This window comes from Schistocerca gregaria, chromosome 10 (assembly GCF_023897955.1).
Source record: "Schistocerca gregaria isolate iqSchGreg1 chromosome 10, iqSchGreg1.2, whole genome shotgun sequence".
NCBI lineage: Eukaryota > Metazoa > Arthropoda > Insecta > Orthoptera > Acrididae > Schistocerca > Schistocerca gregaria.
In genome coordinates this window covers 214,911,149-214,935,660 of record NC_064929.1, presented here as the reverse complement: position 1 = coordinate 214,935,660, position 24,512 = coordinate 214,911,149, and the positions used below count along the sequence as shown (strand labels likewise).

Genomic DNA, 24,512 nt, shown 5'->3' with positions numbered 1-24,512 from the left:
TGACGCCGGTGGCGACACCTAGAACGTGCGGACATAAGGAAAGTTTCCAACCGATTTCTCATACACAAACAGACGTTGACCGGCGTTGCCTGGTGAAACGTTGTTGCGATGCCTCGTGTAAGGAGGAGAAATACGTACCATCAAGTTTCCGACTTTGATAAAGGTCGGATTGTAGCCTATCGCGATTGCGGTTTATCGTATCGCGACATTGCTGCTCGCGTTGGTATAGATCCAATGACTGATAGCAGAATACGGAATCGGTAGGTTCAGGAAGGTAATACGGAACGCCGTGCTAGATCCCAACTGCCTCGTATCACTAGCAGTCGAGATGAAAGGCATCTTATCTGCATGGCTGAAACGGATCGTGCAGCCATGTCTCTATCCCTGAGTCAACAGATGGGGACGTTTGCAAGACAACAACCATCTGCACGAAGCGTTTGACGACGTTTGCAGCAGCATGGACTATCAGCTCGGAGGCCGTGGCTGCGGTTACCCTTGACGGTGCATCACAGACAGGAGCGCCTGCGATGGTGTATTCAACGACGAACCTGGGTGCACGAATGGCAAAACATTTTTTCGGATGAATCCAGGTTCAGTTTATCAGCATCGTGATGGTCGCATCCGTGTTCGGCGACATCGCGGTGAACGCACATTGGAAGCGTGTATTCGTCATCGCCATACTGGCGTATCACCTGGTATGGTGGCTACGACCCGTGGCTGTACCCTTAATTTGATCCCTGCGAAACACTACATTTCGGCAGGATAATGCACGACCGCATGTTGCAGGCCCTGTACGGGCCTTTCTGGATACAGAAAATGTGCTACTGCTGCTCTGGCCAGCACATTCTCCAGATCACTCACCAACTGAAAACGTCTGGTCAATGGTGGCCGAGCAACTGGCTCGTCACAATACGTCAATCACTACTCTTGATGAACTGTGGTATCGTGTTGAAGCTGCATGGGCAGCTGTACCTGTACACGCCATCCAAGATCTGTTTGACTCAATGCCCAGGCGTATCAAGGCCGTTATTACGGCCAGAGGTGGTTGTCCTGGGTACTGATTCCTCAGGATCTATGCACCCAAATTGCGTGAAAATGTAATAACATGTCAGTTCTAGTATAGTATATTTGTCCAATGAATACCCGCTTATCATCTGCATTTCTTCTTGGTGTAGCAATTTTAATGGGCAGTAGTGTACTAGATTAGCATACAGCTCGCTACGCATGTTTATGTTTTTTTTTATTTGCACTGTTTAGTAAAGGAATGATCACATTTATCTCGCTTTGGGGCAAGGTTGGTGCAACGTACCATCAGGTAGCTTGAAAAAACACAAATTAGAAGCAACCCACCTCGCTCAGCAGTTGTGACTACCAAGGTGGCATTCGCCACTGCCAAGGCAGTGGGTTGTGCGGTGTAGGGTTCCTCTGGAAACAGCGATGACGTACGGTAAGACAGAAGGGAGAGTACCTGGCGTAGAGGCCGAACTGTATGACGCATGCGAGCAGCGTGTAGAGCAGGTACGGCGGTTTGAACAGCGGGGCGGTCTGCCTCCACATGTGGCGAGCGACGGCCAGCGGGGACTTGGCGTCGACGCCCGCTGACGATGGCGATGGCGTCGGGTCCACCTCGAGCGCCTTCACCTGAGCACACCGGGCAGAGAGGTGAGGCCTGCAGACCACTCACTCGGCCGCATTTAACACGTCTTTATTAGGTCCCTTCCTTGTCTGTCTGTGTGTTCGGTACAAATCACGATCATATACCGGGTGATCAAAAGATCAGTAGACATTTGAAAACTTCATAAACCACGGAATAATGTAGATAGAGACGTAAAATTTGACACACATTCTTGGAATGACATGGGGTTTTATTAGCACCCCATATTGCTAGACGCGTCAAAGATCTCTTGCTCGCGTCGTTTGCTGATGATCGTGTGCTCAGCCGCCACTTTCGTCATGCTCGGCCCCCCAGGTCCCCAGACCTCAGTCCAAGCGATTATTGGCTTTGGGGTTACCTGAAGTCGCAAGTGTATCGTGATCGACCGACATCTCTAGGGACGCTGAAAGACAACATCCGACGCTAATGCCTCACCATAAACTCCGTACATGCTTTACAGGTCTGTTCACAAAATTATTCCTCGAATACCGCTATTGTTGAGGAATGATGGTGGACATATTGAGCATTTCCGGTAAAGAACACCATCTTTGTTTTGTCTTTGTTATGCTAATTATTGCTATACTGATCAGATGAAGCGCCATCTGTCGGACATTTTTTGAACTTTTGTATACTTTTGGTTCTAATAAAACCCCATGTCATCCCAAGCATGTCAATTTGTACCTCTCTATCTACATTATTCTGTGATTTATTCAGTTTTCAAATTTATACTGATTTTTGGTCACCCGGTATATTACTTCTCAGCTTGTTTGCGTGGCCTTTCTCCGTATCAAGCACAGAATACTTTTTTTTTTTTTTTTTTAATAAAATCGCCTTTTCTTGTTGTAAATCAGTTTATTTTCTCCAGACGCGTTTAGTCTTTTTCTTGCTCTAAGGCATGTTCAGCGGGATCTATAACGATACAGTTTTATTATTTTTAGATTATCAGATATATTTTTTATGTTTGAAATGAAAAATGTGACGAGGGCCTCCCGTCGGGTAGACCGTTCGTCTGCTGCAAGTCTTTCGACTTGGCGCCACTTCGGCGACTTGCGCGTCGATGGAGATGAAATGATGATGATTATGACAACACAACACCCAGTCCCTGAGCGGAGAAAATCTCCGACCCAGCCGGGAATCGAACCCCAGCCCTTTGGATCGACAGTCTGTCGCGTTGACCACTCAGCTACCGGGGGCGGACATTTGTTATGTAAATAAGTAACTGCTCACACTTTGCTGTGATCTGCGTTTCCTTTCATCTGGTCTGGAGGTCGCACTACCGCTTTATTTCCGAAACATAGGCACAATTTTGTATTCAGAACTTTTTCACACTGTGAATGATCAAGTACACATGCCAAACAACTCATTGTTTACACAAGTAGATAGAGTAATGGAAGAACGCTCCCAAAGAGGATTAGTATAATAATAATAATAATAATAATAATAATAATAATAATAATAATAATAATAATAATGTCACCCAATATAATAATAACTTATCCACGAACCCCTCCACAGAACACGGGAATCAAAACTCAAACCAGCTGTCACCAAAGCTTTCAACCACACTCTAGCAGCTATTATATTCATCTTCAACACTCTGCAACTCAAACCACCAACCCCCTCCCCACCATACAGTACAAAAAAAAAAACAAAAAAAAATAAACACAACCCCCCTCCCCCCCCCCCCCCCCCCACACACACACAATTAAGAAAAACACATGCACACACATACACAGATATAAACATCATGATAGAAGTTGGTTTTGAACATATACTTCGTTAGGTTGTCAACATGCAGGTAAACAAACCAAAGACGAGGAAACACAAATAAAGTTATAATATTTACGTTATTAAAAGCACAGTGTTGGAACAAATAGCTATGTCCAGTGCCAAAAGAATAATAGTACACCCCTAAAAAGAAGGAGAAAGATGGTGAACAGTGTGAAAAAGTGCTTTTTTTGGGAAATAAAGGGGTGGTGCGACTTCCAGACCAGATGAAAGGAAACGCAAATCACAACAAACTGGAAGCAATTACTTATTTACATAAAAAGAACGAGACGTGAATTGTTTGATAACCTGAATATAACAAAATTCAATCGTTATAGATCCCGCTGAAGATGCTGTAGAGCAAGAAAAAAGCGAAACGAGCCTGGCAAAAATAAATTAATTTTACTTATAATCCGTCTTGATTGCAAAATTTTTTTATTCATATGACCGGTTTCGGTTCATTCAGAACCATCTTCAGATCTGATATTTCAGTTACAGGAGTAACCCGTCCAAATCCTGCAACTTTCACATTCTGCGTCATATGTGACGCAGCATGTGAAAGTTGCTGGATTTGGACTGGTTACTCGTGTAACTGAAATATCAGATCAGAAGATGGTTCTGAATGAACCGAAACCGGTCATTTGAATATAAAAAAATTTTACAATCAAGACGGATTATAAGTAACATTATTTAATCACTGATTGCTGCTATCCCATCAGACATTATGTCTGTTTTAGCAAAATAAAGTAATTTGCAGCAGTAAGAAGAAGTGGTTTTATTTACAAAAGAAGAATTTCTGAGCTCTGTTTGTTTCTTTCCTTTTTTCTTTCGATAAGTCATATCTCCAGTATTTCTTAATCAAAATTAATGATTGAGACATCATTTTCAAGATTCCGCTCAGCACTAATGACAAAAAATGAGCAAGTAGTTTTAAGTTACTGTCTTCGTTAAAAACCTTTATGTTGACATTTTTATAAAGCCAATTTAGAAGGTGTCATCTATTGTCAATCTGTTTAAGTAACACGTACGACAGCTGTTGCAGTTGTTTAGATTCTTTACGCAAGTGTGTTCTATCACACGATATCACTTATACCCGTCACTGTAAAGAATTTATAAGACGCCATGTGCTGACTATCTAATTTAACTACTACGCAAAGCAGCGGTTGGAGTTCTTTACTTCCTTTAAAGCAAGCGGTGTGTACTGCGCGAATAAACTGAATTGCATCAACGTTCAGCATCACTGGAAAGTACCGTTTACTTTTCTACCTTAATTTACAGCTTCATTTACTTAACTTTTAATTCGTAATTGCTTTACAGCGTTTGCAACATTACGTTACACCACTCCTAACCTCAGTACTATTAGTCTATATACTTATTCTTATAATTTAATTCTTCATTTCTAAACAATGTTATTGTAATTACAATGGTTTTATTACAGTCATGTTCAACGCCACAGAAATCAGTGGACAAAATGTTTCGCAATTCTGTTCAACGGCCATTCTATGTCCAAAAAACGATGGCTGTTCAACATTTAAATGCATATGTCATTCCCAATTTGTTACCTGGAGGAGAAAAGATTTACCTCACTTGAGATTCTGCCCAACCTGAAGAAATAAAACTTTCAAGTGTACCCACTATATTTTTTGAACTCTTTAAAGCGTTCTGGTTTCTGATCTTATTAATTGTTTTTTGAGAAAAAGACTATTATTACGTTAATTTGAAATCTTAACGCTAGTTTGGGATTAATTTATGGTGTAAGATTAGTGGTAACTTACTTAGGCGAGTCCATCGTCACCGCTAAATTCACCGACTCCGGTAAGATGCTGTTCATAATTCGCATCAACCTCACACCTACTCATCCAACCATGCCTTTCCAGATGACAGAACAAAAAGTCTAATAGAACTAGCCTTCGCCATGACAGTTAATAAAGCATAAGGTGAAACGTTTCATAGGCAGGATTGTTTTTACCACAACCTGTTCCTTCACATGGCAGTTATACAACGCCTTTTCACGAGTTTGCACATCCAGCGAATTTATGTTTGTGCTAAAGACACACGCAGCCGAAAACTAAACGATGATTACATTATAAGCGCTAAAATTCTTTTGAAAGAAATTTTGTAAGTAAAAAACTTTTAAGAAATAAGATGAAGCTGACAAATATAATATCCGCTTCTCATATGTTCTACCATCAAGTGTATTGTCTATAATGATATCCATTTTCTAACTGTGTGTCTAATATTTGTTACTACTATTCAAACCATAGTATCCTTTACTAACAAATACTTCCATTTATTTATTTCTCCACTGCTATACTACCTATCGATGACTAATTAGGATAGTACCTAAGATGTATTTCCACTGATAACATGACGATGGCGATCACGTCTAAATAGGTCCATTGTAACAAAAATACAATGGGACACAGCAGCGTCTTGGTCTCATACCTTAATACTATATAATTGGGTCGGAGTGTGAATTATTCGCACGGGTCAACTAGTTAATTTTTAACTAACTCGCCGATGAGGTAGAGACTTGAAATTTCAGCCACAGCTCAGGACTAGATTACAATGCAATATTAAATCGGTTGCGTGTCTGGTGTATGGCGGATGGTACTTTTACCACTGCCATTTCCCCGTTTTCCTGTTTCAACCGCGAAGGTTTGGATTACGCCGGCCGCGGTGGTCTCGCGGTTCTAGGTGCGCAGTCCGGAACCGTGCGACTGCTACGGTCGCAGGTTCGAATCCTGCCTCGGGCATGGATGTGTGTGATGTCCTTAGGTTAGTTAGGTTTAAGTAGTTCTAAGTTCTAGGGGATTGATGACCACAGCAGTTGAGTCTCATAGTGCTCAGAGCCATTTGAACCATTTTTTTTGATTACGAACGTCTGCTGATAAGCCCCTGTGTGAGTCAGAACCTCTCTCTAGCTTTTACTTCCACGGTCTTTTCGCTTTACATACGTAGGAGGAGGCAACATATTGGTTGAGGGAAGTGAAGAGAAACTGAAATAAACATGAAACTTACCACGTGTCTCTGTTGTAATACAGTAAAACTGTTAAAAATTGACCGATAAATTTCACCACACAAGAATAAAAAAACAGAAAATAATTATTTAATAAAAAGGAATTTTGAATATACTACGTTTATCGGACTAAATAGTATAAAATAGTTTCTCTTAGCCGCATACAGAATCCTAGGCCCATACAGACTTCCCGAATATTTGCCATTGTGAATTTTTGATAGTTATGAAAATACTTTTAAGGCTTAAAACGAAAGCGTTCGGGTCGTGTGGTGCGTAACTGATTTGTGGCGACTAGTTCACCTCATCATTACATCACTTCCTAAACGACACATCAACAGTTCACGTTATTACACATGCCCTGTGCTTCCCGTTTTAAATTTTGCAAGTACTTTCATACCTATTAAAAATTCACAACAACAAATTTTCAGGAGTGAAAATCTCTTCGGGTTTGCTGCCGGATCCTAAAATCAACTTGACTCGATATTTCGGCGATCCAACTGGTAGCCATCTTCAGGAGAATGCTGCTTGCTGATGAGTCCCGCTGACTCATCAGCAAGCAGCATTCTCCTGAAGATGGCGACCAGTTGGATCGCCGAAATATCGAGTCAAGTTGATTTTAGGATCCGGCAGCAAACCCGAAGAGATTTTCAAGACTTATTACGCCGGGAAAGCCTACGAAGTCACAATTTTCAGGAGTGTTTGTATGGGGTTAGGAATCTTTACGGAGGTGTAATTACAGTATATTTTTTAATCCGATTTAAAAACGTTGTACAGGTATTTATAAATTAGTTGTACAAAAATAGCCTTTAATTGTGAAAAGGACAAATAATTTCAAATAATTTACAGAAATGTTTGATGTATCACTGAACGCGGTGTACCTTCGAGTTTTTGTTCTTTTACCCCCCAACACTGGTAGTCGTCACGGAGCCGTATAATAGTGCAGAGAGCGCGCAGTGTTGTTTACGGATTCATGAATCCAAACCCGCTGCTACAAGTCAGAGACAATTCAGCACTAAATGTCTCATGGCACCACCTTAGAGAAAAACTGTTATTAATCGGTACAATCGCGGTCCAGGTAAATCAATTACATGAATGCGTGCTGGCTCTTCTTTCGGACATGTCTGAAAGAACAGACACCACGTATTCTTGTAATTCATACACATATGGCGCAATAGCCGATATTTTCATAAACCACTTAGAACAGAAAGTACTCAGCAGCTAGAAACCCAGCTTACAAAAACACTCCGCTACAAAAGATACGTAGACGATACATTAATTGTACTCAAAGGTGACCACAGTTACACCAGTAACATCGCATTTAATGTCTTTAGTATTGTTCACAAGAAATTAACTTTGCACAGTCAAATTCAATCGTCAGTTGCAAATATATTTTTTTATGCTTTTCTGGTTTTGACAAATTAATTTCTCTTTTTCAGAATTTTAGATCTGGTTTAGGAGATGTTAAGTTCTTGTTCAATGAAGCACAATGTCATGATATGTCCAGAAATGTACATACTGTGTGAGATCATTGACAGTTTACAGGAACTGAATCACATCTATCTATCAAAAAGATACTGACATCTCCTAAACCAATATTAACCTTCAAAAGATGGCTGATTAATTTGTCGAAACGAGTAAAGCACAATAAAATTTATTTGCAACTGATGACTGAATTGTCCTGTGAAAAACATATATTACAGTTGCTGAAAATTACAGCCATGAATAAAATTACAATAAAGTAAATTTCACAGAAGAAAACAAAAAATAATGGCATTTCTAGATTTGTGCACAGCAAATCAAAATAACACTCATAATTCCAAGATATACAGCCGCAGCAACAAGATTCAACCACATCCGTCAGCCATTTCCCACTCCACCTAATGCAACTTTTTTGAGGTGCAGCTTTCTGCCAGGACTTTAACAAGCTTATTTTCCAAAAGATGCTTAGCAGTGCCTGCATTCTGGGAAAGGCTCCCGTCCGTCAGCCAGTCCCATACGCTTCCTCCACATTCTGCTTAGGAGGAATAGGCATAGATCAGCTTATCACGTCCAGCCTGGAGAAAACACACTTCTCTCAAATACCGAAAACCTGGCAACCACAATGGCCACTGTATGAAAACGCAGGCACCGCCGGAAAATGATACGGTCCATCACAAAGAGAGAAACGCACAACAGCATGCAGCACAATTATCACGGTCCCTCTCAGAAGAGTGGCAGCCTCTGTCGTCATATGTAGCATCTGTGAATGGAATAGGGCAGAAACAAAATTGGACTGATTCATTATTTCCCTCTGCACATACCGTATAGCGTCTTGCACAATGCAGATGTAGACATCGAGACGTGAATCAAACAAAACAATTTCATCAGTTGGATGTTCACTGACTTACCGCACTTCCTAAACCCTCTCAGTTCCAACATTCAACACTACTGACAAAAGGACAGCGAAGCACCCAGAAGCGGAGGCGGAAACGAAAAGAGATTTCACAGGCTGACAGTGTATGTGAATTTTTTTCTTGTGACTGTATTATCGATTCAAATATACAAAGAACTTGGCAGTATGAACCATCTACCAGTATATTCTTTGGGAGAATAAAGCGCCATTTGACTGTGTATCGCTGTATTAATCTTCTGTGCAATCGTACAGTCTACTTTTGAGCTTTTCTCTCATTATCAAGTAAAATGCTAAACGTTCTTAGTCCATTAACATGTTTTGTCTGTTAGGGGGAACCGGAAGGAAATTTTTATCCCTATTCTGCCAACGCTATTTTACCCTTCGAATAGGTACACTTTTCAAAAGAACTATAAGTGGTAAAACAATGAAACTTTTACTGCACATATATCAGATACCTGTATATGCCTCAATTTACAAGTAAAATGAACATATACCTCTTATGGTTTTTGAAGAAAAAAAGATTTTATTCTTTCACTTGTTAAACTTAACTTTTTTGTGCTTTAATTATTATAAAACAATTTCTGATTGTTTGGTGGTTCTCGATTTACTAGTAATAACGTATTCCCATCTGCAGTTCAAATTGACCAAATTTCATGTTTCTGAACCCATTAGTTTGTCAAATAATGTTACCTGAAAGTAAAAAAAAATCTAGTTTTGAAAAAAATCCACTTAAAGTTTAATATTGCAATTCTAGTATAGTTATTGATGAGAATTTCTTACCACCATGATGAGCGTCATCCGAATCATACTGACCTTCTTTCCTTCTCTTGGTCCCTCTCATTTTCTGCCTGACTTCTTTTGTGCATTTTAAATTAGCAGTACATGCTTTGCGTATTCTCTCTTTATCTATTTGCACCAAGGATTTTGCAGTATTTCCACTAATTCCAAAACATCCAGTTTTCTAATTACACCACCATTGAAGCATAAAATAGCATCATAAACTCCAAATTGAGGATTGTAAGCTGAACAAATACAGTTTTAAGTAACTGGTTCCAAATGACAGAATTCACACATTCATTTAAATTTTGGGTTTTCCTATGAAGACCTATCTTGAATAAGGTATCTTTACAAAGGTCTCTAAACATGGGTTTGATTTCATTCATTAGTGATGCAGGTAAAGAATGTTTGTGGTCATATCTGGCACTTCGCATGTACTTGTACCAAGTGTCAGGATCATTCGGGCAAATACCGTGCACTGGATTGATATTTGTGGAAAGCTTATGGAAAAAGATAGTCCATACAGTTTTTTTCATGTTTTCTGAATTCCCTACATTTCTTCTCGTGGCCAAGCCATAATATTCTCTAATGTATTTGACAGGCGACCTTTACCGCATATCCTCTTACCATCTTGCAATGCTACGTTTGACTTTTCTTTCAAAGATCTTCTTAACCTGGAACCCCTTCTCTTCTGGACATGCCCAATGCACTCTAATTTAGAATTTGTGACATTTGGACCATAGGGTTGTTCTGCACATACCCAGTCATAAGCTTTGCTGTCACTGTCCCCAGATTACACAGACAGTCAGGAAAATCATTATATCTTACGAAGAATTTGTCTAAGTTACACTACTGTCCATTAAAATTGCTACACCACGAACATTACGTGCTACAGACGCGAAATTTAACCGACAGGAAGAAGATGCTGTGGGATGCAAATGATTAGCTTTTCAGACCATTGAAACAAGATTGGCTCCGGTGGCGACACCTACAACGTGCTGACACGAGGAAAGTTTCCAACCGATTCCTCATACAAAAACAGCAGTTGACCGGCGTTGCCTGGTGAAGCATTGTTGTGATACCTCGTGTAAGGAGGAGAAATGCGTACCATCACGTTTCCGACTTTGATAAAGCTCGGATTGTAGCCTATCGCGATTGCGGTTTCTCGTATCGCGACAATGCTGTCTCGTTGGTCGAAATCCAATGACTGTTAGCGGAATATGGAATCGGTGGGTTCAGGTGGGTAATACGGAACGCCGTGCTGGATCCCAACGGCCCCGTATCACTAGCAGTCGAGATGACAGGCATCTTATCCACATGGCTGTAACGGATCGTGCAGCTATGTCTCGATCCCTGAGTCAACTGATGGGGACGTTTGCAAGACAAGAACCATCTGCATGAACAGTTCGGCGACGTTTGCAGCAGCACGGGCTATCAGCTCGGAGACCATGGCTGCGGTTATCCTTGACGCTGCATCACAGACATGAGCGCCTGCGATGGTGTACTCAACGACGAACCTGGGTGCACGAATGGCAAAACGTCATTTTTTGGGATGAATCCCGGTTCTGTTTACAGCATAATGATGGTCGCATCCGTGTTTGGCGACATCGCAGTGAACGCACATTCAAAGCGTGTATTCGTCATCGCCATACTGGCGTATCGCCCGGCGTGATGGTATGGGGTGCCATTTGTTACACGTGTCGGTCACCTCTTGTTCGCATTGATGGCACTTTGTACAGTGGACGTTACATTTCAGATGTGTCACGACCCGTGGCTCTACCGTTCATTCGATGCCTGCGAAACCCCTACATGTCAGCAGGATAATGCACGACCGCATGTCGGAGGTCCTGTACGTTGCTTTGTGGATACAGAAATGTTGGACTGCTGCCCTGGCCAGCACATTCTAGATCTATCACCAATTGAATACGTCTTTTCAGTGGTGGCCGAGCAACTGGCTCGTCACAATACGCCAGTCACTACTCTTGATGAACTGTGGTATCGTGTTGAAGCTGTACGGGCAGCTGTACGTGTACACGCCATCCAAGCTCTGTTTGAGTCAATGCCCAGGCGTATCAAGGCCGTTATTACGGCCAGAGGGGGTTGTTCTGGGTACTGATGTCTCTGGATCTATGTACCCAAATTGCGTGAAAATGTAATCACATGTCAGTTGTAGTATAATATATTTGTCCGATGAATACCCGTTTATCGTCTGCATTTCTTCTTGGTCTAGCAATTTTAATGGCCGGCAGTTTATATAAAACAAAAACTGTTTCATGCAGGAAACACCAGGCATTTAAATATTTTGAAGCACACTTGCCTTCCGCCTCCCCTTATTTCAGCCCAAAGCAGATAAAGAAGAGTAGCACATGGCATTAAGATGTAACTACATCTTAAAGGCACGTGTCAATCTCGCTTACCTGCACAGTCAGCATAGAAAAGCAAGAAGTACGCAGTGCGACTGCACTGCCATGTAAGCGCAGAGCATTCGCAGTTTTCCGCTGCTCCTGCTCCTCCTCGCAAGCAGACGGTGACGGTGGTGGTGGGGGGTGTGGGCGGCGAGGCTGAGCACTCGCACTGGAGCCCGTGACGCGGAGTCTTGGTCGCCACTCGTTGTACCTTGCAGGGCACCGCCCGCAGCCGCACTTACCGGGTACTCGTCGGGGGGCGACCCGCTGTTGGCGGAGAACATCCGGCGGAGGACGTCGAGCGCCTCGTCGTGCCTGCCGGCGGCCAGCAGGAACTTGGGGCTCTCGGGCAGCAGCAAGTAGAGCCCCAGGAAGGTGGCGGCGCTGGGCAAGGCGCCCAGGATCAGGAAGACCCGCCACGAGCGCAGCACGGCGCCCCCCAGCGGCACCTCCCACGGCTGCGGAATCACCAGCCAGGCGAGGCCTGCAACAGGGCGCACAGTGGCGCGCTGTGGCCAGGCCCCACTCTAATCGAACTGGACTCGGTCCCAGTGGACAGGAAGAACTGATAGGGGCTTAGACTGATCGTGTGCAGAGGAACTTATCACAGCTGCAGAAATATCTTCCACTCATGGTGAACCCCGCACCATCGCACTTTCCATTGTTTTCTTCATATGTGGTCCCACAGCCTCAGAATGATAAAACCATTTTAAATATCTTCATTGCTCCATTATGGATCGCGGGACGACTGCTGGCATGAACTTCTTGATGGAATAATTTACCAACAGCCGTATGATTTGTAGAAGTTTATTTTATTTTATGAACTTCTAGGTGCTACCAGTTTCGGCATTACATTGATGCCATCTTCAGGTCCCACTCGTCATAGTCGTAAAATCGCTATACACCGAAGGAGCCATATAACTGGATCCGCGAATCACGTCGTCCTGTAACAGCTCTTGGTGGCCACACTCCTAAATAGAAGCCGCTTGTGAGCAACGGCGTCGAAAGCCTACTGGAAATCCAGAAATGTGGGATCAATTTGAGATCCCCTGCATAACTAGGATGTGCCTTTGTTTCGTCTGCGGAACGATTGGAATGTAAAAGAAACACTCACTGAAATACTTCCACACTTTAGCAACGATGTTTACAAGAGGTTGAAGGATATTAGGGCAGTGGCTGGGAGAACTCACCCGGCTGCGCTATGATGGCGAAAGCGATGAAGATGCAGGCGTAGACCATGCTCTGGGTGCGCGTCTTGTAGGCGTGGAACTCGCCCAGGTAGGCGTACGTCACGGCCGAGGGCCCGCAGATGCTAAGGATGAAACACGGCTGCCTCAGTGAAACGTTTGCAACGGGCACTTCACGTTCTGTCATGAACAACGCAACTGCTATTATAATTATTCATATTTCAGTTACTTTATATAGTCGCCTTCTGACAGGTGTCGAATTTCATTAAACGTGTTTGTAGAAATAATTCTCAGATAGAGTCTACGTATTCATTCGAGCCATTTGTTTTCTTCAATAATTCTGCAACACTTGTTTATTGACCGTTGATCGTCACCACGGACTGCTTTATTTCCCGACTCATTCATCTGCACTCTCACAGCTAATTGAGAGAACGCTCAGTGATATAGATATAGATACACAACACATATAGGCTGTCCCAGGAAAAAACGGCCAATATTCAGGGATATGACAGGAACAATCATTTGAAGCAAAAAATGTTAGTAAACATGGGCTCTTAAATGCCTACCTTAAGAGCTTGGAGCACTTGCCCATCTTCGCTTTTGTGAAACATATCTGTTCTGCTCGTAAAGGTCGAAAATACCGCTTCAGTTGTAAGTTTCTTTTTTTATTTTTCAGTACTTAGACAACAACTGGTTTCGGGCGATTACATGGCCATCATTAGGTGTTATAAACAAGAGACCCAAGATAACAATATTTTAAAGACACAGTAGAATACACGAGAAATCAAGAAAACAATTTTAGAAAGCAGCTACGGGCGGTAAAACAAAAGTCTATGCCAGAGTGATATCAGCCAATAAAACTAACGACTCCCTGGCTTAAGAAGTACATAATGAACACTAGGACGCTCCCACTTTGTGCTGCGATCCGAGCGCCGCGATGGAGAGTACGGGGCGCTGTGTACCACCAGCGAGCGCAGAGCACGGAGTAGCGTACAACCAAAGACTTACTAAATAAAAACTAGACCGCGCATTGGCGCTAGTGTCGCGTCCCCACATTAAACGTGACAGAAGTCGCCATTTGCAGGGAAACCGCGCGTAAACAGGGTTCGTTCGTGTGCTGCTTTTAATTGTAACAGTATAACGGAATCAAAGACGATGACGGAAACAATGTTACATTTCACAGGTCAGTCATTTCTGGTTGTTTGTTACTTTCTATTAGTTGTATATAGTATTTTAATGGAGAAATAATACATCATGAGCGTTTGTTTTTGTTTAGGTTTCCCCTTACAAACGATTTTCTAAATCGGAAATGGATAGTTGCTACTCGGAGAGAGAACTTCCAACCGATAGCAGATCATTTGCTGTGCTCTCTTCATTTTGAAGAGAATTGTTACATGGAAAATTAGGTAAATAGACGTCAACTGAAGGACGATGCTATACCGACAGTATTTGGATTTCCAACTCATTTGAAAAAGGTATAGTGTCCTGGAAATCGTGCAATATAGGCCTAGGTTAAATAGTGTCGAAGTACTGTCAGTGTGTATAATATTGAACGTTCCTTTTCCAGGTTACCAAGGCAATCAAATATATATTAAGTATGACTCAGAGGTAGGTCGAACAACTGCGTTTAGATACTTAACATGTGTTGTCAGGTGGTGACTATACTTCCTAAATGGTCAAATATTTGATCAAATGTTGTAAACTCACCCACAATTAGAGGTGCTATCAGTATTAAAAACTAATGTGCGAATGAAATTCATACCGTATTTAAAGTGATATGGGTTATTACAATTCAGCATACCAAAATTCGAGTGTAGAAAATACTGTGCTAAACAAAAGTAAGCGTGAAAAATGTACACAGTAGTCGGCAAAAAGCAAACAGGAAGTCACAGGAAAATTAAATGAATTAAATAATAATCGTACTGTCTGATACTTTAAAAGTTTCATGTAATTACCTAATGCAAATAAGTCGATGTAAACTCGCTCCACCTTGTCAGGAAAGACCATTACATTCTTAAATTTCGCGTCTCTGTGCAGACGTATTTCGGAAATTAAGAAACTTAATTGATTTAAGTATACTTTTAAAACAGACTCGAATACTCAGTACTTTTTTAAACAAACATGTGTTTAATTTGTGCTTCAATTTGCTCTTGTTGCGTCTCATATACGTCAAATCACAACCCCAGTACTAGGATTCATCCTTGCAAATGGCGGCGATCAGCTGCTTCAGTTGGGGGACAGTTGCCTCGCTTCTTCGCTACGGAGTGGTAGGGGCTTGCGTACACCACGGACACACGTTACACGCTGGCAATGCTGTATACAGTATCGCTGGTGTCACTGAAGCCAGCCGTTTAGAATAGCAATATGGCGGCGAGCGCAAAGGACGTGTAAACAGCTGTTCATTTACTGATTAAACACTCGTTTCTGCGAAAAAATTGATTAGAGCTTTAACATAACGATCAATACATCGTGTTTGGCTGTAATGTTTCGTACAGAAAATGGAAGATACAAGGAAAGGAACGTGTCTCAGCGGAAGCATCACTAGAAACGTCTTACGTATTTTTGCTTTTGTACAGTATATAAGGCTAAATAATTCCATTACTATTTGTCTCATCCGAAATACCGGCAGGATTTTAATTGTTTGTGTATGTTTTAGGGGGTTTAATAACGTAATATTAACAGATGCAGTTAATGGCGTGCTTTTAACCAATTTTGATCACCTTAGGCTTTTCTTCGAATAGTATACCCGTAATGAAAGGTGACCTATAAGTAGAACGTACTATTTGTCGTTGATAACAAGTGTCTATATTCATTTGAGTCTTCTTACGAAAACTACAGCCTGCTTTAAGCAGGTACACAGGATGGTCCATTGATAGTGACCGGGCCAAATATCTGACGAAATAAGCATCAAACGAAAAAACTACAAAGATCGTAACTGGTCTAGCTTGAAGGCGGAATCAGATGGCGCTATGGTTGACCCGCTAGATGGTGCTGCTATCGGCCAAAAGGATATCAACTGCGTTTTTTTAAAATAGGAAACCCCACTTTTTATTACATATTCGTGTAGTACGTAAAGAAATATGAATGTTTTAGTTGGACCACTTTTTTCGCTTTGAGATAGATTTAGCTGAAATAGTCACAAACGTATAAGTACGTGGTATCATATAACATTCCGCCAATGCGGACGGTATTTGCTTCGTGATACTTTACCCGTGTTAAAATGGACCGTTTACCAATTGCGGCAAAGGTCGATATCGTGTTGATGTATGGCTATTGTGATCAAAATGCCCAACGGGAGTGTGCTATGTATGCTGCTCGGTATCCTGGACGACATCATCAAAGTGTCCGTACCGTGCGTCGGATAGTTAGTTATTTAAGGAAACAGGAAGTGTTCAGCCACATGTGAAACGTCAACCACGACCTGCAACAAATGATGATGCCCAAGTAGGTGTTGTAGCTGCTGTCGCGGCTAATCCGCACATCGGTATCAGACAAATTGCACGATAATTGGGACTCTCAAAAACGTCGGTGTTGAGAATGCTACATCAATATCGATTGTACCCGTACCATATATCTATGTACCATGAATTGCATGGCGACGACTTTGAACGTCGTGTACAGTTCTGCCACTGGGCACAAGAGAAGTTACGGGACGATGACAAATTTTTTGCACAGATTTTTTTGCACGCGTTCTATTTAGCCAGCATATATGCCCTATTGGGCAACGGAAAATCCACGATGCATCCGACAAGTGGAACATCAGCGACCTTGGCGGGTTATGTATGGTGCGGCATTATGGGAGGAAGGATAATTGACCCCCATTTTATCGATGGCAATCTAAATGGTGCAATGTATGTTGATTTCCTAAATAATGTTACTACAACATGTTTCACTGCAGGACAGAATGGCGATGTACTTCCAACATGATGGATGTCCGGCACACAGCTCGCGTGCGGTTGAAGCGGTACTGAATAGCATATTTCATGACAAATGGATTGGTCGTCTAAGCACCATACCATGGCCCGCACATTCACCGGATCTGACGTCCCCGGATTTCTTTCTGTGGGGAAAGTTGAAGGATATTTGCTACCGTGATCCACCGACAACGCCTGACAACATGCGACAGCGCATTGTCAATGCATATACGAACATTACAGAAGGCGAACTACTCGCTGTTGAGAGGAATGTCGTTACATGTATTGCCAAGTGCATTGAGCTTGACAGACATCATTTTCAGCATTTATTGCATTAATGTGCTGTTTATAGGTAATGGCGCTGTAACAGCATGCGTTCTCAGAAATGATAAGTTCACAATGGTACATGTATAACATTGGAATAAGAAATAAAATGTTCAAACGTACCTACGTTCTGTATTTTAATTTAAAAAACCTACCTGTTACCAACTGTTCGTGTACAATTGTGAGCCATATGTTTGTGACTATTACAGCGCCGTCTGTCAGAAAGCGAACAAAATGCTCCAACTAAAACATTAATATTTCTTTACGTACTACACGAATATGTAAAAAAATGGAGGTTCCTATTTTTTTAAAAAAACGCAGTTGATATCCGTTTCATCTATGACAGCGTCAACTAGCGGGCCAACCATAGAGCCATCTGGTTTCCCCCTTCAAGCTAGACAAGTTTCGTTCTTTGTAGTTTTTTCGTTTTACGCTTATTTCGGTATATATTTGGCCCGGTGACGATCAGTGGACCACCCTGTATAGAGAGTGGAGAAAAATTGCGTATCGAAATTTTAACCCGGGATAGCTGATGTCAGTAGGAACCAAAATTGCCAGTGTTGTGTTGGTCCACAACGCACCATTTTTAAACTAAAGAAGCTTGGCGCCACGAGCTCCGATTGGCCGCGGGATTGCCCTGTTGCCGTTCGTCGGTTGACGGGCAGCGTTATGGTTGTCGATTCACACACACGAACGCCCCTCGCCCCGTCACTGCCCCAACATGATACGCACACATGTCGAATAGGCCTTGCTGTTTGTCTCCATCTCACGTCACAGGAACTCACACGTAAGCTTCGCTTAGGAGCTCCCATACGTCACCTGCGATTTAGTCATACAATAAGCATGGCGGCACGGTATTCGTCTGAAGAAAGCGTTTGAAAGAGTTCGGCAAACCACCGTTCGACGTTACAAAGCTTGTGTCGCGTCAGAGGGTCACCCCCAGGCCCCCACAGAGGGAGGCTGGCTCGCTACCGCCGAGCGGGCGGGTCGCTTTGGATACATCGCGATCTCCGGCAGGCAAAGCATTCGGCGTCACGCGTTGTCCAGAGCATCCGGCAACAGGGCAATCCCACGGCCAATCGGAGCGCGTGGCACCCTGTTTCCAAAGTTTAAAAATGGTGCGTTGTCGACCTACACAAGATTAGCACACTACTGGCCATTAAAATTGTTACACCAACAAGAAATGCAGATGATAAACAGGTATTCATTGTACAAATATATTATACTACAACTGACATGTGATTACATTTTCACGCGATTTGGGTGCATAGATCCTGAGAAATCAGTACCCACAACAACCACCTCTGGCCGTAATAACGGCCTTGATACGCCTGGGCACTGAGTCAAACAGGGCTTAGATGGCGTGTACCGGTACAGCTGCCCATGCAGCTTCAACACAATACCACAGTTCATCAAGAGTAGTGACTGGCGTACTGTGACGAGCCAGTTGCTCGGCCACCATTGACCAGACGTTTTCAGTTGGTGAGAGATCTGGAGAACGTGCTGGCCAGGGCAGCAGTCGAACATTTTCTGTATCCAGAAAGGCCCGTACAGGACCTGCAACATTCGGTCGTGCATTGGTCTGCTAAAATGTAGGGTTTCACAGGGATCGAATGAAGGGTAGAGCCACGGGTCGTAACACATCTGAAATGTAACGTCCACTATTCAAAGTGTCGTCAGTGCGAACAAGAGGTGACCGAGACGTGTAACCAATGGCACCCCATACCATCACGCCGGGTATTACGCCAGTATGGCGATGACGAATACACGCTTCCAATGTGCGTTCACCGCGATGTCGCCAAACACGGATGCGACCGTCATGATGCTGTAAACAGAACCTGGGTTCATCCCAAAAAACTTCCTGATCGGGCCATCGTCCCCCCCCCCCCCCCCCCCCCCCCCCACACACACACAAACGTTAGGCGCCAGAAAAAGCTACGTCTTCGCCAGTCAATTAATGTATGTCTGTGGCTTACACGAAGGATGACACAAACTGGTAAGCCAGACTAGCAAAAGTACCGCCATTTGTTGAGGGGAAGAAGAACGCGGGACCAACTCGCGCGCCCGTTAACGAGTTGAATTAGTGATTTGCATGCGGAAGGAAACGACGTTCCAACAGCGTTGCGTGAAAGGCGTTAAGAGTACATTATGAGTGATTAAGGAACGTGTTGAACATGAGCAGTTCAGAACTGCAATAAAACTCCTAACTTTCGTAAGTAGAACATGTTATTTGTCGTTGATAAAAATAGCCTTCATTCATTTGAGTGTTCTCAAGAAAACTACAGCCTGCCTAAGACCTGACTTTTTAATTTCACAGAACGGGCATATGATTAGTGAAGCCAAACAGTTCAAATTTGTAGGTATTCAGATAGATAGTAAACTGTCGTGGAAATCCCACGTTCAGGATCTTGTTCGAAGACTTAATACTGTCATTTTTACTATTCGAACGTTATCAGAAGTGAGTGATCCTTCAACACGACAATTAGTCTGCTTTGCTTATTTTCATTCGCTTCTGTCGTATGGTATTATATTTTGGGGTAATGTTTCCCATTCTAAAAGAAAATTTTTGGCTGAGAAACGGGCAGTTCGGGCAATAAGCGGTGTAAGTTCGCGAACCTCTTGTCGACCCCTGTTCACGAGTCTGGGTATTTTGACACTGATGTTTCAATATATATATATATATATATATATATATATATATATATATATATATATATATATATATATATATATATATATTCCTTACTGTCATTTCTTGTTAACAATAATAGCTGATTGACAAGAATAAGCAGCTTTCACTCAATTAATACTCGGAAGAAATCAAACCTGCATTTGGATCGGACTTCCTTAACTCCTGTGCAGAAAGCTGAGCAGCATACTGCTGCATCCAGTTTCAACAACCTACCGCACGAATTAAAAAATCTTAGCATTAAACCACGCGCATTCAAATCGAAACTGAATAGTTTCTTCATGGGTCACTCCTTCTATTCTGTCGAGGAGTTCCTTCAAAAATTAAGCTGATTCTTGTAGTATTGTTGATTTCGTTTACTTAAACTTATAGCTTGACTTTTTTCCGGTTCATAAACATTTTTTAAATCTGTTATTATTTTTATGTTGTAATTTCATGTACTGATAAGTTCCATGACCTTGGAGATTTGCTCCTCAATTTGGCCCTACGGAATTGGACGTGTAAATGAAATAAATGAAATATGTGTCTTGATGGTCTCCTCAAAACACGATTTTACACTGTATGTGTTAAACTCAACTAGCTTATCCATAAATCGTAAAACACGATGACGTTTTGTTCCTTTCTATGAGCAGCATGCAAATTTTTGTACAGTGGAGACTCATATGATGACGTGGAACAATGTGCCATAGTCATGAGTTAAAACAACATACACACGTGCCCCTCCTATTAAAAACATCTTGCTATTAAACGAACTGGAGCCTTGCTAAACATTAAAATTCATTGAAACTTCTATACCATTTAATTTCTGGTAGGAATAGCAGTAAAGGGACACATTAAAATTAGGAGCAATTCAAAGGACTACTATCTAAAAGCCAGCGACTCAACGTAAGATAAGATGTGAGATAATTAAATTCTTCGTCGTGAATGACAGGCAAATTTTAATTTACTGAGGATGCAGATAACGACGCGCAATAACGCGCTATAGTCACAGGCTTAGAAACCAAAAATTTGCCAACTTCTATGAAAAGAGGACATTGGTCGAAACTTGAAGTCCTTACTATGGGAAATGTGCAAATTCCTTATAGCAGTGAAGCCTGAGTAAGGACTATCAAAGCAGTGCGGAAAATACTGACCCAGTTAAGAAATACACTTGTGTAACGTACAATAATGAAAAACCAGAAGGAGAAGCAAATGACACTGGACTCTGCTTCGAAAAAAAAAAGTTATTCAAAAGGGCTACCTAGTTAGGCGAAGTATGTTCAATCAAAATGTCCGGCGAATCATGGTTAATGCTGCGTATTATTTGTACTTTTTCTAAAATATGTAAAACGAGACGCTTGTGTTGAGTACTAGACTGTTTTTGCTCCAAATGATCGTTCCTGTCATATCCATAATGTTAACCGTTCCTCCTGGGACATTCTGTATCTTTAACTTTTTTAGCTTTTTCGTGCACTACTTGATATTGCCTTTAGGGATGAAATTGCAGTAGTGAAAATAAATAGCTTCTGCAGTTAATAGCCAACTCATATGTTTAAAAAAAAGGTTCATGGTCAGTTTAACTGTGGAGATGATAATTAAAACCTTACTTGTCATATTGGTAAAAGTAATAGGAACTTTGAGAATTTCTTTGACTGTCTGAATAAACCGGTTTGTTACCTTAAGTTTCGAACCATCGTAGTCCACAGAATGAACATTAATACAACCAACAAACTGCAGGGACGGGTTCCTGACTGGAATAGTGGGAAATAAGTACGTTGATGATGTGTCCGGAAATGCATCGCTGTCACCGTAGATGGCAATGACGAATGACGGTTCCTCTGAGCACGTGCCGTGTGTTGCTTGGGTGTTGCAGGCTGTGTGATTGACGCAGCGTAGTGTAAGCAGCAGAATAGTCTAGTATCCATGTCGGGAACGAGTCGAAATGGTGTTTGTGTACGGCCATCTGATAGAAACGGTAGGAAGGCGGCACGGCTATACCGTAACAAGTACCTTCACAGACACCAACCATACCACATAACACTTCAACCCCCTTTTGGTCGTTTGTGTGATCATGGGTCCTTTCAGACAAAATGAAAGTGCAGGGAGGCGGCGGACTGTCCGTACACCACATTTGGAGGATCGGCTTTTACAGGATGTTGAGATCAACCCCGGTACAAGCTCCAGCCAAGTAGCCCCACAACATGGTGTAAGCCAAAGTACGGTTTTGTGTATCTTGTATGAGGACCGCTACTGTCCCTATGACCTGAAACGAGTGTAAGGATTATCGGCAGCGGATTCCCCTCTGCAGGAAGGGTTTGGTCGATGATGTTTTTCATCAGACCATCAAAATTATAGGATTTCTGTCATCAGTCCTCTTTACCGACGAAGCAAACTTTACCGGAAGTAGCATCATCAATCTGCGTAGTCGTCATCTGTGGGATCCAGGCCATCCTGGGGGAGAGGCTGAGTCGTCTCATCAGCATCGGTTCAGCATCAGTGTGAGGGCACGGATTCTTGGCGACCACATACTTGGACCGATTATTGTACCACAACGCCTCGATGGACGAACGTACCTGGACTTCCTGCGGAATGCAACTCGAGAAGGTGCCTTTGGCAATACTAAAGGTTCCCAGAATTTTCACTCTGCAGTGGAGTGTGCGCTGATATGAAACTTCCTGGCAGATTAAAACTGTGTGCTGGACCGAGATTCGAAATCGGGACCTTTGCCTTTCGCGGGCAAGTGTTCTACCGACCGAGCTACCCAAGCACGACTCACGACCCGTCCTGATAGCTTCAATTCTGCCGGTAGAGCACTTGCCAGCGAAAGGCAAAGGTCCCGAGTTCGAGTCTCGGCCCGGCACACAGTTTTAATCTGCCAGGAAGTTTCAGTACTACAGGCTATGTGGTTTCAGCATGACGGAGCAGCACCCCACAGCACCCCACTTCCACGCTAGAAGTCGCCGGCACCTTAGCAACCTCTTCCCCGGAGTCGCGCGGGGTAGCCGAGTGGTCAGGGGCGCCTTGTCACGGTTCGCGCGGCTCCCCCCGTCAGAGATGCGAGTCCTCCTCCCTCGCGCATTGATGTGTGTGTTGTCCTTAGCATAAATTAGCTTAAGTAGTGTGTAAGGTTAGGGACCGATGACCTCAGCAGTTTAGTCACATTGGTCCCATAAGATCTTACCACAAATTTTATTGATTGGCGACTCCATGGCGTGCTGTGTGCACCAAGACCAAATAGTGGATAGAATTGGAAGGAAAATCAGCATTGGCCGTATTTTGTTGTTTTATTGTCAACAAAATCGATTATCGGTCACTTAGTGACCATGCTCAGTGCTAAAGTTAAAAATTTTCACATAGCGATCAGAGAGTATAAAACCGAAAATCACAACTACACCTGCGTATGAACATAATAGTTGGTAGGAACACACCTATAATATAAATTAACATGCATCTGTACAGCAGACCTCGGTGTGACAGGGCTTGGAACGCCCTCTATGTGACATGTGTCACGTGAAGACTTAATATTACCGGTTTTGCAATATATTGACACAAAATACCTCTTGTGCATTTGTGATTGATGAAGTAATTCAAATTTAAAATGTACGTAAAAAACATAACAGAAGAAGGGGGAAGGAAACATCTAAAATCCACTGACGTATTGTTTTTTAAAAAACCAACTTACAAAACATAAGGCAGATCGATAATAAGTTGTCAGAGTACAAGATAAGTAAAAGAGAAAAAGAAAAGGAACGAAATATGAATAACATGAAATGAGGTATAACATAGTTTTTAAAAAACGTAGTTCACACCATCTGGCGTAGGAAGTTAGAAGTAGAATGTTCGTGATTTACGGAACCTGTTACGTTAAGACGAAAGAGTCAAATGTATAAAAATAGTAATAGTACGAAAATGCCATTACGTAATAATTAAAATGCCGTGAAAACACAATATTCATTATAAAAAAATTTTGAAAGTGTAGACAAACAATTTTGTTATCATATTTAACCGACATGATTATGTACTTCTCGTTTGTCCCTTTGGACAAGCTAACAATATTATAACAATAATAAGCGCATAAGCTGAAGCGTATAACCATTATTATAATATTGTTAGCTTGTCCAAAGGGACAAACGAGATGATGGTCACTAAGTGGCCGAAAATCGATTTTTCTGACACTAAAACAACAAAATACCGCCCAATGCTGATTTTCCTTCCAATTCTTACCACAAATTTCCAATTTTTTTTCTTCCCCAGACGCTGGATGGGACGCTGAGGCCCTGTAGGATGACCTGCTGGATCTCCGATCATAAACTCCCTGGATTTTTACCTCTGGGTTGTCTGAAAAACGTGTACGTTGAACCACTTTCTGATATGTAAACCTTCCGACAGCTTGTTCACGACACCT

The 24,512-nt window shown here is 42.3% G+C and overlaps 1 protein-coding gene across 3 annotated transcripts in view; it reads right to left on the bottom strand.

Moving 5' to 3' along the window:
• LOC126293693 (synaptic vesicle glycoprotein 2A-like) overlaps positions 1-24,512 on the bottom strand; it is a 124,953-nt gene that overhangs the window by 44,442 nt on the left and 55,999 nt on the right. For 2 of the 3 annotated variants that reach the window (XR_007552343.1, XM_049986995.1), the window contains exons 5-7: positions 13,205-13,326; positions 12,257-12,498; positions 1,469-1,641 (exon numbers count right to left, since the gene is read on the bottom strand). Coding sequence is in view for 2 of the 3 variants with exons in the window: in XM_049986995.1 (XP_049842952.1) it covers positions 1,469-1,641; positions 12,257-12,498; positions 13,205-13,326 (537 nt within the window). In the remaining variant the exon portion in view is untranslated. The remainder of the gene's footprint in view (positions 1-1,468; positions 1,642-12,256; positions 12,499-13,204; positions 13,327-24,512) is intronic. The other variant, XM_049986996.1, reaches the window with a different exon arrangement.